A 17,051-nucleotide genomic window follows, 5' to 3' on the forward strand; every position below is an offset into this window, starting at 1 on the left:
TATCAAAGCTCACTGCCATTCCTCCAAGAAAAATGCATATTTCAATATTTTACTAGGCATTGTTGATCACTTTTGTATCATTCTTAAAATCTTTATGGTTGAAATATTCAAGTAAGTTTGATATTTTATAAATCCATTTTTATTTTAGAATTGTTTTCCTTTACAATTGATATTACAAATTATTTAACTACTTCTGTAAGTATATATTTATATTTTTAGTGGTTAAGTGCTCACCAGTGACAGCACCAGAGAATGGAAGAATTGTCACAAGTTCATTTGACCCAGAAGAGGAATTTACTTTTGGCCAGGTAGTACAGTTTGAATGTAACCCAGGCTTTAAGCTGAAGGGACCTAGAGAAATACACTGCTCAGTAAATGGTGATTGGAATGAACAAGAACCTCAATGTGTGGGTAAGAAAAGTTCACTTTTATTTGGCTTCTTTTACATCTTGTTCTTATATAATTTAGAATTTTTTTGGATTATATATATTATATAAAGAGAATGATAAAGGGTGTGTGTGTGGGTGGGTGTGTGTGTGTGCGTGTGTAAAGACAGTAAGACATTTGTCTTAGACATTTATGATTTTGCTATCATTCGTTAACAATTACAACAATAAATAATTGACTGGAAGATCACTCTTGCTTTTAAATGATAATCAAGAGTAAGCAATTTATCTCTTAATATTTTTTTTTGCATTTCATTTTTTATCTTCACGTGAATATCTCTGTCTTTCTGTCTCTACTTTTCTTTGTCTTTTCCTCTCTCTGTCTCTGTTTCTCTATCTCTGTTTCTCTGTCACCCTGTTTCCATCTCTCTCTCTTTAACTTCTCTGGCTTTCTCTCTTTACTCTCTTCTTTCTCTCCTTCCCTCAATCCTATTCCCCAATCCCCAATTTACTATTCCCTTTCCTTGATATTTTTTTTTTTTGCTGAGGCAATTGAGGTTAAGTGATGATAAATTTCTTTATGAAATAATCTATATTTCTCTTTCACTTCCCTCTTCATGTGTTATCCCCATATCTTTTCAAAATATTTCTTTCACCTCCATTATTCTACTAAAGTTGCTTCTCCAAAGATTATCAACTAGCTCTTAATCTTATATTCAGTTGCTTATTCTCATTCTTCATTTCTTTGATCTTCTCTATAATATTTAACTATGTGGATGAACTCTTCCTTCCTTGATATTTTCTGTTTCCTTCCCCAGAGATTCTCCTGGTTCATTCACATTTTTAGTCCTTCTCTGTCTTTTTGTTTGGTTCATTTTCATTTTTCTCTACCATCTCCTTTTAATAAAGGTTCTATTCTCATTTTGCTTGTTTTCTCACTCTACATTTTTACCTACTTCTATATCTTTAATTATGCAGATGATTATCTATGACCAATAAGCAATCATGCTATCTGATCTCTGTTTCAGTTTGTACTAGCATGCTGCTTGTTGGACTCTTCCTGTTAGAGAGTTCAGTGGCATTTTAATATTAACTTAAAAATTAAAATCTTCATTCCTCCTCACTCTAAATTCTGCAACTTTCCTTACCCTTCATACCATTAACATTCTCCTAATCCGTGCATGTCAACTCAACATATTTTATTTTTCCTCCTACTGCAAAACCAAAAACATCTAAAATGTTATAAAGTCTAGTTAATTATACTTCCAAAATATCTGTTGCATAACTGCCCTCCTTAAATTTCTATTATCATCAGTATAATTAAAATTATTGTCAACTCTCATCAAAATGTGTTAGTGGTCACTTAGAGGATCTTTCCCTTTCTAAGTTACCAGTCTGATATTGAACTTTTCATTTCAATTCTACTCCTTTGTGACAAGCTATCTGAAAGACATCTCAATCTCAAAGCAAACAAGGTAAAAACAAATCTGCTTACCTTTACTCCATATCTCTTTCATATTTTTCTCCATTACAGAAATATAATATTAATGTATAAAGCAATAAACATTAAAATAAGGTTAAGTGTATTATCAGTCTTCTTTCTTCATTATAATCTGACGAGAAAATTGTAAAACAAATCATGTTATGAATGAAAACATGGATCTACCCCCTCCAAAAAAAAAATCCTCAAAAAAATAAAGTTTTTTTTAAAAAATGCTTCAATCCATATTCAGACACAATCAGTCCTTTCTCTTGGTATAGATAGCATTTTTCATAAATCCTTCAGAGTAATCTTGGATCATTGTATTGCTCAGAAGAACGAAGTTGTTCATAGCCGATCATTCCAGAAGATTGCTATTTGTACACAGCACATTTCACTTTGCATGAGCTCATAGAGGACTTTCTGGGTGTGTCTGAGAGTATCCTGCTCATCATTCCTTATAGAACTATAGTATTCCATTATAATTATATATCAAAATTTATTTAGCCAGTCCCCAATTAATGGGCATCTCCTCAATTTCCAATTCTTTGCCCTGAGAAAATTTACATATGTATATATATATATATATATATATATATATATGTATATATATATATATATATATATATATATATATATAGGTTCTTTGTCCTTTTTAGATTTTTTAAAATCTCTTTTGGGATACATGCTTAGTAGTGGTATTGTTAGGTCAAAGAGTATGCACCCTTTGGGCATAATTCTAAATTGCTCTACAAAATGGTTGAATGATTCACAATTCCATCAACAATTTATTAATACCTCATTTCCCCCACACTTCCTCTAATATTTATAATTTCCTTTTTCTGACCCATTAGCCAACAATCGGTATGAATGACTTAGTAGCTCAGAATTGTTTTAATTTGCATGTCTCTAATCAATAGTGAGTTAGAGTATTTTTAAATATGGCTATAAATAACTTGATTAGTTCTGAAAACTATTCATACCTTTTGATCATTTATCAGTTGAGGCATGGCTCTTATTTAAAAAAAATAATAAATTTGACTCAGTTTCCTAAATGTTTGAGAAATTAAGCTTTCATCAGAGAAACTTGCTTCAAAATTCTTTTTGCAATTACTATTGTTAACTGTATTTCCCCCTCCTTTTTATATTTTCTCTCTCTCCTTTCACCCAATTTCTCCTGGAAAAGGTTTTATTTCTGACTACCTCCTCCCCTAATATGCCCTCTCTTCTATTACATTCTTCCTTTCTGTATTACCTTCCCCGGTGTGTATGTTAATTCCTCTTTGAGTCAGTTTTGATTAGAGTAAGGTTCATTCACTCCTCTTCCCTTTCTCATTTTCCTGCTACTTCTAATGCAATGAATTTTGTCAATATGTTTTAAATCCGTCAACAGTCATAGGAAACAGATAAAAAAGAAAGACAAATGAAATACTAAGGAGTTGAGTAAGATTTATGTTACTTATCTGTTCAACTAAAATAACTATTGTTTCAAATATTACCTCTGTGATTAGTTTCTTTTAATATTATTTTACTAGTCATTTAAAAATACTTTGATATTTTCTCTATTTTATTAGGAATTTCCTGTGAAGTACCAGAAATTGAGAATGGGAAACTTTTAGGTGGGAAGGCAGTTTACAAGGAGAACGAACGGCTACAATATATGTGCAATCCCGGTTTTACACATAGTGAAAGAGCAGATGCCACGTGCACTAAATATGGTTGGAGTCCAGCTGTATTATGTATAGGTCATTATTTATCTTTATTGTCTGAAGTCATATTTATTTAATCAAATAATTGCATATTTAGTTGCTTTTTAAAGAATTCTCCTCCTCAATCAAATGATTTTGTGGCATACTTAAAACTAGTAAGATGAAATTTATTAGTAATAAATCACTGAAGTGGAAAAGACTTTAGAGATCATCTAATCTAACTTCTTTATTGTGAAGCAAGGGAACTTGGAACTAAAGAGTATGAAGGACTTTCTCAAAGTCATATAAGATCGTTAATGACAGATAAAAATAAAACTTTTTTCCTACACAGTTTTGCTTCTACATACAAGCCTAGAAAATCATATAAGCATAAGATGGGTAAGATTTTGGGAACAGCAGGCTATCTGAAAGAGAGGGGTTTTAATGGATCACAAGATTAATATAACCCAATTTTGCAATTTTGTTTATAATAATCACATTATTAAAACAAATGTAGTAGTACCCAGATCAGGGCAGTCACAGGAGTCTTCACTAAAAAGAATGAATTTCCAATATTGTAGTTACTTTTGATCAGTGCATTTTTAAAGTGTTAGTGACAAATAAATGTATATCCAAAAGAGGGTTGGTATGATGATGAAGAGTTTTCAAATTATGTCATAAAACAGTTGAATGATTTGAATATCTTTAGTTTGTAGAAGAAAAAAAAAACAGAGAAGAATGTGGTAGATGTCTTCTACTATTTGACATTCTTATGTGAAATAGAGAAAAAAAAATATTCTGTTATTCTAGCAGAAAAAAAACAATGATTAGTAGATAAAAGATACAAAGGATAAACAGCTAAGTCCTCATAACACACATAGGTAAGAATGTGAGGAAACCAAGGAAGAGATCCACTAAGTTGGGTACATAGATATTGTATACCATGTGACAAGACTTTTAATCTTCCAGCACTATCATGTCAAAGCAACAAGTGGCACAGCCCAGAATCATGGTGAGATGAAGAATTGACTAACAATGTTAATAGAGAAAACCTGTTATTAATATAACCTAATTAAGGTTAATTTCCATTCATCTGGAATTTAAAAACAAAGCTTTCTACAACCAGGAAGCTAAAAACATTTATTTTCTACTGTTATGTATACATACATACATAATAATATATGTATATATATGCCATATATATGATTTGTATTTATAATGTTGATTCTGAGATACTGAAAGATTATGAAATACTATAAAAATAAGTTTACTATGTTTACTGTATTGAAATTATATGAAAATTAGTCATCTGTGGTGTGCATATACTGATTTTCAAAAAGGCCATATGAGTTATTTGAATATAGCATGATTTAACCATTCTGAATGAAGAGGAATTTAAATTCTGCTAGTAAGTGAGACTAAAATCTATTGGGTTATTTGAGTATATTTCATAATCTTAAAATACTGGTAATCCTGTATTTTAATTGAGCTAATCGAATATTTCTTTTTAGAAGTCACATGTGATCCCCCACATCTGTCTAATGGGAATGTATTTCCTAAGGCAAATAAATATATAGGAGATGAAGAAATCTCATTTACATGCAAAGAAAATTATTACCCACCACTTACTGGAAACAAAGCAAAATGTACCCCTGAGGGCTGGTTACCTCTTCCAAGATGTAATTGTAAGTTTCATTCATACTTTGTCCTACTTTGAAAACTATAAAATTGCTGATTTCATTTAAAAACATTCTAAGTCAATCTGGTTTTCTTGATTTTGTAATATCAATCCTATATGTAGCCATCACTCAGTAATTTGGAATTACCTAGCTCCATCAGAACAGCATGACACATACTTTATTATTTCTTTGGCAAGGCAATTGGGGTTAAGTGATTTGCCCAGGTTCACTATAGCAAGGCTGTATTTGTACCCAGGTTTTCCTAACTTCAGGTCTGGTACTCTATCCACTATGCCATCTAGCTGCCTTTATCATAACAGAATGAAAGGGGAAATTCTCTCAAGTATATATGTTTCTAATTATTTCCATCTAAAATCCCAAAATATTTTCCTGGAAAAATAAAAACTTAATCCACAGAAGTGAAAAATTTTGTCTGGTTACCTTGTCACTTTTCATTTTTGTTATTTTGTTCTGATTTTATACAACACTTTTCAGAACATTTATGAGTTTTTGAGTTCTAACAAACCATAGAACTCTTGTAGCATCATAAAGAATATCTTGATCCCCAATTCATATGTAGTCAATTTAGTTTCCTTTTTCATTGTTTTTTATGTGTTTTAATGCCTAATAGATCTAGATTGGTAGCTCATTCCATGATTTGTCACCATATATCATGATGCAGTTTAGTATGGAAATTTTTGAGATTTAAGGTCTCTTTCTTGATCTCTCTATAAGCATTTGCTATTTATTGTATCTGTGCTACTTGATTCAAAAACAAATTCTGAGGATACAAAGTCAAAAGTGAAATAGTATCTTCCCTTAAGGAAGTTATAACATATTAGAGGAGACACACTTATATGTGTAGAAATACAAAATAGCAACATCCTTCCCCCCAAAAAAAAAGGAAAAAAAAGGTAATTTTGTCTAGGAAAAGTGCTAACAAGTAAGGAAAAGCTTAATAAAAGTGACACTTGAAATGAATCTTGTAAGGCAAAGTTCAGGAGGGAATGTCAAGGAAAGACTACAAGTACAAAGGGATATAGACATATAATGTATTGTTATATATAAAGAACAGTAAAAAGACTAGTTTGGTTAGATTGTAAGTTATGAAAGGGAGCAATATGTAGTCTTGTTGGAAAAGTAAGCTTAGTTCCTACTGTGAGGAGCTTTAAAGGCCAAAAAGAGAACTTTATATTTGATCTTTTAAGTGATAGCCATTGTAGTTTATTGATTAAAAGATCATGATTAAACTTGACCTTTAGAAAAACTACTTTGGCCACCATGTGGAAGACAAACTGGAAAAGGGAAGTATTTGAGGAAGAGAGATTAATTTGGGAGCCATTATAATAGTCTAGACACAAAGTGGAGAGCCTGGACTAGATCAGTGACTGATGAAAGTGTGCTAATTCTCAGAATTCAGGACATGATTATATATTTAATAAAATAAGAAACAATTACAAATTGAGTATGAGGGAATTTTTAATATAGAACTTTTTAAAAAGATTCTGAGTGAGGGAAATACCATCATAGCCCTAATAATTTCTACAGATGAATGCTTGAAGTTTAATATATTTAAGAAACAACTAATATTGCTACTTTATAATTAGATGTCATATGTTATTCAGAAATGAGAGTATGAATACTAAAAATATCACAATGAGACCTGTTTAAAAACATCACTATGTTCTTTCTAATTTTTTTTTTTTTGCTAAATCAATTGGGATTAAGTGACTTGCCAAGGGTCACACAGCTTGGAAGTATTAAGTGCTTGAGGTCAGATTTGAACTCAGGTCCTCCTGACTTCAGAGCCAGTGCTCTATCCACTGTTCCATTTAACAGCCTCTCTAAATGTAATTTAAAACATTTTATTATTATAGCTTTTTATTTACAAAACATATGCATAGGTAATTTTTCAACACTGACCCTTGCAAAACCTTCAGTTTCAACTTTTCCCCTCCTTTCCCTCACCCCCTTCCCTGTAGTCCAATTGGCAGGTAGTCCAATACATGTTAAATATGTTAAAGTACATGTTAAATAGAATATATGTATACATGTTTATACAATTATCTTGTTGCACAAGAAAAATTGGATCTAGAAAGAAAGAAAAAAAACCTGAGAAGAAAAACAAATGCAAGCAAACAATAACAGAAAGAGTTGACACTCATTTCCCATAGTTCTCTTTCTGGGTGTAGCTTGTTTTCTGCTTTACTGAACAATTGGAACTAGTTTGAATCGTCTCATTGTTGAAGAGAGCCACATTCATCAGAGTTAATCATCCTATAATCTTGTTGTTGCCATGTATAATTATCTTCTGGTTCTGCTTATTTCACTTAGCATCAATTCATGTAAGTCTTTCCAGGCCTCTCTGAAATCATCTTGCTGGTAGTTTCTTACAGAACAATAATATTCCATATCATTCATATGCTACAATTTACCCAGTCATTCTCCAATTGATGGGCACCCATTCAATTTCCAGTTTCTAGCCATTACAAAAAGGGCTTCCACAAACATTTTTGCATATGTGGGTCCCTTTTCCTTCTTTAAGATCTTTTTGGGATATAAGTCCAGTAGAATACTGTTGGATCAAAGGGTATGCACAGTTTGATAACTTTTTTTTTAATTAATAATTTTTTATTATATATATATTTTTATAATATTATCCTTTGTATTCATTTTTCCAAATTATCCCCTCCTCCCTCTATTCCCTCCCCCCGATGACAGGCAATCCCATACATTTTACATGTGTTACAATATAGTCTAGATACAATACATGTGTGTGAATATCATTTTCTTGTTGCACAATAAGCATTAGATTCCGAAGGTACATGTAACCTGGGCAGACAGATATTAGTGCTAACAATTTACATTCACTTCCCAGTGTTTCTTCTCTGGGTGTAGCTACCTCTGTCCATCATTGATCAACTGGAAGTGAGTTGGTTTTTCTTTATGTTGAAGATTTCCACTTCCATCAGAATACATCCTCATACAGTATTGTTGTTGAAGTGTACAGTGATCTTCTGGTTCTATTCATTTCACTCAGCATCAGTTCATGCAAGTCTCTCCAAGCCTCTCTGTATTCCTCCTGCTGGTCATTTCTTACAGAGCAATAATATTCCATAACCTCCATATACCATAATTTACCCAACCATTCTCCAACTGATGGACATCCATTCATCTTCCAATTTCTAGCTACTACAAAAAGAGCTGCCACAAACATTTTGGCACATATATGTCTCTTTCCGCTCTTTAGTATTTCTTTGGGATATAAGCCCAGTAGTAGCACTGCTGGGTCAAAGGGTATGCACAGTTTGATAACTTTTTGGGCATAATTCCAGATTGCTCTCCAGAATGGCTGGATTCTTTTGCAACTCCACCAGCAATGTATTAGTGTCCCAGTTTCCCCACATCCCCTCCAACATTCATCATTATTTGTTCCTGTCATCTTAGCCAATCTGACAGGTGTGTAGTGGTATCTCAGAGTTGTCTTAATTTGCATTTTTCTGATCAATAGTGATTTGGAACACTCTTTCATGTGAGTGGATATAGTTTCAATTTCTTCCTCTGAGAATTGTCTGTTCATATCCTTTGACCATTTATCAATTGGAGAATGGTTCGGTTTCTTATAAATTAGGGTCAGTTCTCTATATATTTTGGAAATGAGACCTTTGTCAGAATCTTTGTTTTTAAAAATATTTTCCCAATTTGTTACTTCCCTTCTAATCTTGTTTGCATTAGTATTATTTGTACAGAAACTTTTTAGTTTGATGTAATCAAAATCTTCTATTTTGTAATCAATAATGATCTCTAGTTCTCCTCTGGTCATAAATTCCTTCCTCCTCCACAAGTCTGAGAGGTAGATTATCCTCTGTTCCTCTAATCTATTTATTATCTCCCTCTTTATGCCTAAATCATGGACCCATTTTGATCTTATCTTGGTATATGGTGTTAAGTGTGGATCCATATCTAATTTCTGCCATACTAATTTCCAGTTTTCCCAACAGTTTTTTCCGAATAATGAATTTTTATCCCTAATGTTGGTATCTTTGGGTTTGTCAAAGATTAGGTTGCTATATATGTACCCTTTTTTGTCCTTTGTATCTAATCTGTTCCACTGATCTACCTGTCTATTTCTTAGCCAATACCAAATGGTTTTGGTGACTGCTGCTATATAATATAGCTTTAGATCAGGTACACTTAGACCACCTTCCTCTGAGTTTTTTTTTTTCATTAGTTCCCTTGCAATTCTCGACCTTTTATTCTTCCATATGAATTTTGTTGTTATTTTTTCTAGGTCATTGAAATAGTTTCTTGGGAGTCTGATTGGTATAGCACTAAATAAATAGATTAGTTTGGGGAGTATTGTCATCTTTATTATATTCGCTCGGCCTATCCAAGAGCACTGAATGTCTTTCCAATTATTTAAATCTGATTTTATTTTTGTGGCAAGTGTTTTGTAATTTTTCTCATATAATTCCTGACTTTTCTTTGGTAGATGGATTCCCAAATACTTTATACTTTCAACATTTGTTTGGAATGGAATTTCTATTTGTATCTCTTGCTGTTGCATTTTGTTAGTGATATATAAAAATGCCAAGGATTTATGTGGATTTATTTTGTATCCTGCCACTTTGCTGAAATTTTGAATTATTTCTAGTAGCTTTTTAGCAGAGTCTTTGGGGTTCTCTAAGTATACCATCATGTCATCTGCAAAAAGTGATAGTTTAATTTCCTCATTTCCTACTCTAATTCCTTGAATCTCTTTCTCGGCTCTTATTGCTGAGGCTAGCGTTTCTAGTACTATATTGAATAGTAATGGTGATAGTGGGCAACCTTGTTTCACTCCTGATCTTACTGGGAAAGGTTGCAGTTTATTTCTATTGCATATTATCCTTACTGAAGGTCTTAAATATATGCTCCTGATTATTCTAAGGAATAGTCCATTTCTTCCTATACTCTCAAGAGTTTTTAGTAGGAATGGATGTTGGATTATGTCAAATGCTTTTTCTGCATCTATTGAGATGATCATATGGTTCTTATTAATTTGATTATTAATATGGTCAATTATATTAATAGTTTTCCTAATATTAAACCAGCCCTGCATTCCTGGAATAAATCCTACTTGATCATAGTGTATTATCCTGGAGATGATTTTCTGAAGTCTTTTTGCTAATATCTTATTTAAGATTTTAGCATCAATATTCATTAAGGAGATTGGTCTATAATTTTCTTTCTCAGTTTTTGATCTACCTGGTTTAGGTATCAGTACCATGTCTGTGTCATAAAAGGAGTTTGGTAGGACTCCTTCATCCCCTATTTTTTCAAATAATTTATATAGCATTGGGGCTAATTGTTCTTTAAATGTTTGGTAGAATTCACATGTGAATCCATCTGGCCCTGGGGATTTTTTCCTGGGGAGTTGATTAATAGCTTGTTCTATTTCTTTTTCTGAAATGGGACTATTTAAGCAATTTATCTCCTCCTCTGTTAATCTAGGGAGCCTATATTTTTGGAGGAAGTCATCCATTTCACTTAAGTTATCAAATTTATTGGCATAAAGTTGGGCAAAGTAACTCCTTATTATTTCTCTAATTTCCTCTTCATTGGTGGAAAGATCCCCCTTTTCATTTGTAAGACTATCAATTTGATTTTCCTCTTTCTTTTTTTTGATCAAATTTACCAAAGGTTTATCTATTTTATTGGCTTTTTCATAAAACCAACTCTTGGTTTTATTTATTAATTCAATAGTTTTTTTACTTTCAATATTATTGATTTCTCCTTTTAATTTTTGTATTTCAAGTATAATTTTTGGTTGGGGGTTTATAATTTGGTCTTTTTCTAGCCTTTTAAGTTGTAAGCCCAATTCGTTAATCTTCTCTTTCTCTATTTTCTTCAAATAAGCCTCTAAAGATATAAAATTTCCCCTTATTACTGCTTTAGCTGCATCCCAAAGATTTTGGTATGATGTCTCATCATTGTCATTATCTTGGGTGAAATTGTTAATTGTTTCTATAATTTGCTCTTTCACCCAGTCATTCTTTAAGAAGAGATTATTCAGTTTCCAATGACTTTTTGTTCTATTTACCCCTAACTTTTTACTGAATGTAGCTTTTATTGCATTGTGATCTGAGAAGAAGGCATTTATTATTTCTGCCTTCCTACATTTAATTTTGAGATCTTTATGTCCAAATATATGGTCTATTTTTGTATAGGATCCATGAACTGCTGAGAAGAAAGTATATTCCTTTCTATTGCCATTCAGTTTTCTCCAAAGGTCTATCATACCTAGTTTTTCTAATGTTCTATTTACTTTTTTAATTTCTTTCTTGTTTGTTTTGTGGTTTGATTTGTCTAAATCTGAGAGTGCAAGGTTGAGATCTCCCACTATTATAGTTTTACTGTCTATTTCTTCTTGCAGTTCTCTTAACTTTTCCTTTAGAAAGTTAGATGCTATACCACTTGGTGCATATATGTTTAGTATTGATATGGCTTCATTATTTATGCTACCTTTCAGCAGGATATAGTTTCCTTCCTTATCTTTTTTAACGAGATCTACTTCTGCTTTTGCTTGATCTGAGATAAGGATAGCTACCCCTACTTTTTTGGCTTTACCTGAAGCATAATAGGCTCTGTTCCAACCTTTTACCTTTACTCTGTATGTATCTCCCTGCTTTAAGTGTGTTTCCTGTAGACAACATATTGTAGGGTTCTGCTTTTTGATCCAATCTGCTATCCGTCTCCATTTGATGGGATCGTTCATCCCATTTACATTTACAGTTAAAATTACTAATTCTGTATTTCCTGCCATCATATTATCCCCAGATTATGCTTTTTCCCTTGACCCCCCTGATCCCCCTCCCCGATATTTAATTTACAGACCCCCCTTGTGACGTGCAACCCGCCCTTTTTTTTTTTTTAGTATCCCTCCCCCCTCACTCCAAGTCCCTTCACTTATTCTCCTTTTCCTTTTCCCTTTTCCTCTCCCCCCTTTTAATGAGGTGAGAGAAAATTCTCTGAAAAACAAATATGTTAATTATTTACTCTTTGAGCCTCTCCTGATGAGAGTAAGATTCACACAATGATTTTCCCCCTCACTAAGTTCCCTCAGATATGGTGTATTTTCTAAGCCTCTTCCTGGGATGTAGTTTCCCTCTTTTTATCATTCCTTCCCCTTTTTCTGAACCGACCTCCTTCCCTTTACTACACCCCCCTTTTTTCCTTTTATATCAGTAAAATCAAATTATCCTTGAGTACTTTTTATATACCCACAACAGAGTTACAGTTCTCAAGGGTTCTGTGTACCTTTTTCTGTTTCTCTTCAGTCTTGTGGATGTAGATCAAATTTTTTGTTTAAGAATTCCTCTGTTTCATTGAATGACCATCTTCTTCCATGGAAAAAGATGCTAAACTTAGCTGGGTAGTTCATTCTTGGTTGCAGTCCTTGATCTTTTGCCTTACGGAATATCAGGTTCCAGGCCCTTCTATCTTTTAAGGTGGAGGCAGCCAGATCTTGGGTGACCCTTATTGTGGCACCTTGCTATTTAAATTGTTTTTTTTCTAGCTGCTTGCAGGATTTTCTCCTTTGTGTGGTAATTCTGCAGCTTAGCCACTATATTCCGTGGTGTTCTTTTTTTAGGGTCTATTTCAGAAGGAGTTCGATGAATTCTTTCCACATCTACTTTCCCTTCTGTTTCTATTATCTCTGGACAGTTCTCTTTGATAATTTCCTGTAAAATAGAATCTAGGCTCTTTTTTTGGTCATAGTTTTCTGGAAGTCCAATGATCCGCCGATTATCTCTCCTAGATCTATTTTCCAAGTCTATAGATTTTCCCAGTTAGTATTTGACATTGTTCTCCAGCTTCTCATTTTTTTTTGTTTTGTTTGACTGATTCTTGGGTTCTCTGTGAATCATTCATTTCTATTTGTTCCATCCTTACTTTTAAGGAGTTATTTTCTTCTTTCACAGTTTTTAGTTCTTTTTGTAAATGCCCAATTTCTTTTTTAAATGAATTATTTTGCTCTATTGAATTTTTTTCCATTTCCCTAATTTTTTTTTTTGAGAATTATTTTCTTTTTCCAATTCAGAAATTCTATTTTCTTGAGACTTTTTTATCTTTTCCAATTCAGAAATCCTACTTTCCTGTGTTTTTTAACCTTTTCTAATTCATAAATTTTGTTTCCCTGCAAGTCCTGTGAATTTTTTATTTTTTCCAACTCCAATTTCAGGACGTTGTTATTCTCTATCATAGCTTCCCTTTCCTTTCCCCATTTTTCTTCAAACTCCCTTAATTTTTTAATAGTGTCTTCTAGGAGAGAGTTATGTGATGGGGGGCAGGAATCGTTCCCCTTTAGGTTGTTATCTGCTGTCTCTCTGCTGTTAACTTTCTCGGGGTTGGATACCCGCTCTTTCTCTGTGTAGAAGGAATCTATGGTTTTTTTGGCTTTTTTGCTCATATTTAAAAAATCTTTTGGGGTCTGTCCTTATTTATTTACTTCTTTACCAGCTTCCTCCCAGACAGGATGGATGCAGCGGCTCCTGCAGCCTGAGCTAAGATAGAGCTCTGGGAGAGAGTTCCCCACCCCCTCCCTGGAGGTGCCTCAGAGGTGATTAGCGCTGCTGTGCCCCGAGGGAAGCTGAACAGTAAAGGCAGCACAAAGCCCATCCTATGGGTCCTGGTGGGGCATGGATGTCTGCAGCAGGTGACGTGAAAAGCCCCTGTGCTCAAACTGGAAGTGTCTGCCAGAAACTGCGGTCCCTAGTTCAAAGCTTCCGCTTCTCTGGGACTTCCTGGAGCTGAGTTCCACTCCCTCCAGCTAAGCTAGGCAGTGTGTGTTGCCTTGGGCTGTATCCACCCACTTGTCAATCTCTTAACTATTCTCAGGTGGGAGCTGAGGCCACACTCCCTGGTGCCGAGATCTGCTGAGTCACTCCCAGGATCCGGGGAAAATCTAATCTATCTGAATTTTTAAAGTGTTTAGATTTCCCTTCTGAACTGCTAAATAATTAGCAGAGAAGAGCTAATAGCCTGTGCCAGATTCCTTTATCTCAGTGGCTTCTCCGATCCCAGAGCCCTTCCCAGCACGATCAGCAGAGTATGCTAGCACCCAGCCGTCTGTGCTGGCCTCTCTTCTTCCTCCCCTGGGAACTGACCTTTTTTGTTGAAACTCCAGATTCTCTTCAGCTGGTAAGTCGTGCTTCCAGTCCTTGTGGTATCTATCAGTACTGGGCTTATTCTAAGGCTTAATTTATCTAATTGGTTGTGAGGGAGTGAGGACGTTCACAGAGTCGTGTGTTTCTTCTCCGCCATCTTGGCTCCGCCTTCAGTTTGATAACTTTTTGAGCATAGTCTCAAATTGCTCTCCAGAATGGTTGGATTCATTCACAACTCCACCAACAATATATCAGTGTCAAGCCTTCCCCCAGGTCATTATATTTTCTTGTTATCTTAGCCAATCTAAGAGGTGTGTAGTAGTATCTCAGAGTTGTCTTAATTTGCATTTCTCTGATCAATAATGATTTGGAGTACCTTTTCATATGATTAGAAATAGTTTCAATTTCTTCATATGAAAATTGTTTGTTCATAACCCTTGGTCATTTACCAATTGGAGAATGGCTTGAATTCTTATAAATTTAGTAAATTCTCTTATATATTGTAGAAATGAGGCCTTTATCAGAACCTTTGAATGTAAAAATGTTTTCCCAGTTTATTGCTTCCCTTCTAATCTTGTCTGCATTAGTTTTGTTTGTACAAAAACTTTTTAACTTAAATAATCAAAATTTTCTATTTTGTGATCATTATTGATTTCTAGTACTTCTTTAATCATAAATTCCTTCCTCCTCCACAGGTCTGAGAAGTAAACTATCCTATGTTCTTCTAATTTATTTATAATCTCATTCTTTATGTATAAATCATGAACCCATTTTGATCTTATCTTGGTATACAGTGTTAAGTGTGAGTCCATGCCTAGTTTCTGCCATACTAGTTTCCAATTTTCCCAGCAGTTTTTGTCAAATAGTGAATTCTTATCCCAAAAGCCAAGGTCTTTAGATTTATCAAAAACTAGATTGCTATGTTATTCACTATTTTGTCCTGTGAAACTAACCTATTCCACTGATCAACTAGCTTATTTCTTAGCCAGTACCAAATGGTTTTGAGACTGCTACTTTATAAGTTTTAGATTTGATACAGCTAGGCCACCTTCATTTGAGTTGTTGAATTGTTGTTTGATTGTTATTGAATTGCTCTTGAATTGAATTCAACAAAAGTTCTTCTAGATGAATTTTGTTGTTATTTTTTTCTAAGTCAGTAAGATAGTTTCTTGGGAATTTGATTGGTATAGCACTATATAAATAGATTAGTTTATATAATATTGTCATCTTTATTATATTCTCTCGACCTATCCAAGAGCACTTAATATTTTTCCAATTGGTTAGATCTGACTTTCTTTGTATGTGGAAAGTGTTTTGTAGTTTTGCTCATATAGTTCCTGACTTTCCCTTGGCAGATAGATTCCCAAATATTTTGTACTATCGACAGTTATTTTAAAAGGAATTTCTCTTTGTACATCTTGCTGTTGGATTTTGTTAGTGATGTATAAAAATGCTGATGACTTATGTGGTTTTATTTGTATCCTACAACATTGCTAAAGTTGTAGATTATTTGTAATAGCTTTTTAGTATATTTTCTGGGGTTCTCTAAATATGCCATCATATCATTTGCAAAAAATGATAATTTGGTTTCTTCATTACCTACTCTAATTCCTTTAATCTCTTTCTCATCTCTTATTGCCAAAGCTAGCATTTCCAATACAATATTGAATAATAATGGTGATAGTGAGCGATCTTGTTTCACTCTTAATCTTATTGGGAATGGTTCCAATTTATCCCCATTACATATGATGCTAAATGATGGTTTTAAATAAATGCTACTGACTATTTTAAGGAAAAGTCCATTTATTCCTATACTGTCTGGTGTTTTTAATAGGAATGGGTGTTGGATTTTGTCAAATGCTTTTTCTGCATTTATTGAGATGATCACATGGTTTTTGTTAATTTGGTTATTGACATAGCCAATTATGCTAATAGTTTTCCTAATATTGAATCAGCCCTGCATTCCTGGTATAAATGCTACTTGGTCATAGTGTATTATCCTGGGGATGATTTTCTATAATCTCTTTGCTAATATTTTATTTAAGATTTTTGCATCAATATTCATTAGGGAGATTGGTCTAAAATTTTCTTTTTCTGTTTTCAACCTACCTGGTTTAGGTATCAGTACCATGTCTGTGTCATAAAAGGAATTTGTTAGGACTCCTTCATTCCCTATTTTTTCAAATAATTTATATAATAGTGGGGTTAACTGTTCTTTAAATGTTTGATAGAATTCACATGTAAATCCATCTAGTCTGGGGTATTTGTTCTTAGGGAGTTGATTAATAGCTCGTTCTATTTCTTTTTCTAAAATGGGACTATTTAAGCAATTTACTTTCTCTTCTGTTAATCTGGGCAACCTATATTTTTGTAGATATTCATCTATTTTACTTGGGTTATCAAATTTATTAGCATAAAGTTGGGTAAAGTAACTTTTAATTATTGCTCTAATTTCCTCTTCATTAGAGGAAAGTTCTCCCTCTTCATTTTTAAGACTAAAAATTTAATTTTCCTCTTTTTGTTTTCTAATCAAATTTACCAAAGATTTATCTATTTTCTTATTTTTTCATAGTACCAACTCTTAGTTTTATTTATTAATTCAATAGTTTGGTTTTTTTTTTTTTACTTTTAATTTTAGTAATCTCTTCTTTTATTTTTAGAATTTCAAA

General features: G+C 33.1%; 1 protein-coding gene across 2 annotated transcripts in view; it reads left to right on the forward strand.

Annotated features, from left to right (window-relative positions):
- LOC141565525 (complement factor H-like) overlaps positions 1-17,051 on the forward strand; it is a 106,537-nt gene that overhangs the window by 26,802 nt on the left and 62,684 nt on the right. For both annotated transcript variants that reach the window (XM_074308663.1, XM_074308662.1), the window contains exons 6-8: positions 220-411; positions 3,441-3,611; positions 5,066-5,239. In XM_074308663.1, coding sequence (XP_074164764.1) covers positions 220-411; positions 3,441-3,611; positions 5,066-5,239 — 537 coding nt within the window. The remainder of the gene's footprint in view (positions 1-219; positions 412-3,440; positions 3,612-5,065; positions 5,240-17,051) is intronic.

Source organism: Sminthopsis crassicaudata, chromosome 4 (assembly GCF_048593235.1).
Source record: "Sminthopsis crassicaudata isolate SCR6 chromosome 4, ASM4859323v1, whole genome shotgun sequence".
Taxonomy (NCBI): Eukaryota; Metazoa; Chordata; class Mammalia; order Dasyuromorphia; family Dasyuridae; genus Sminthopsis; species Sminthopsis crassicaudata.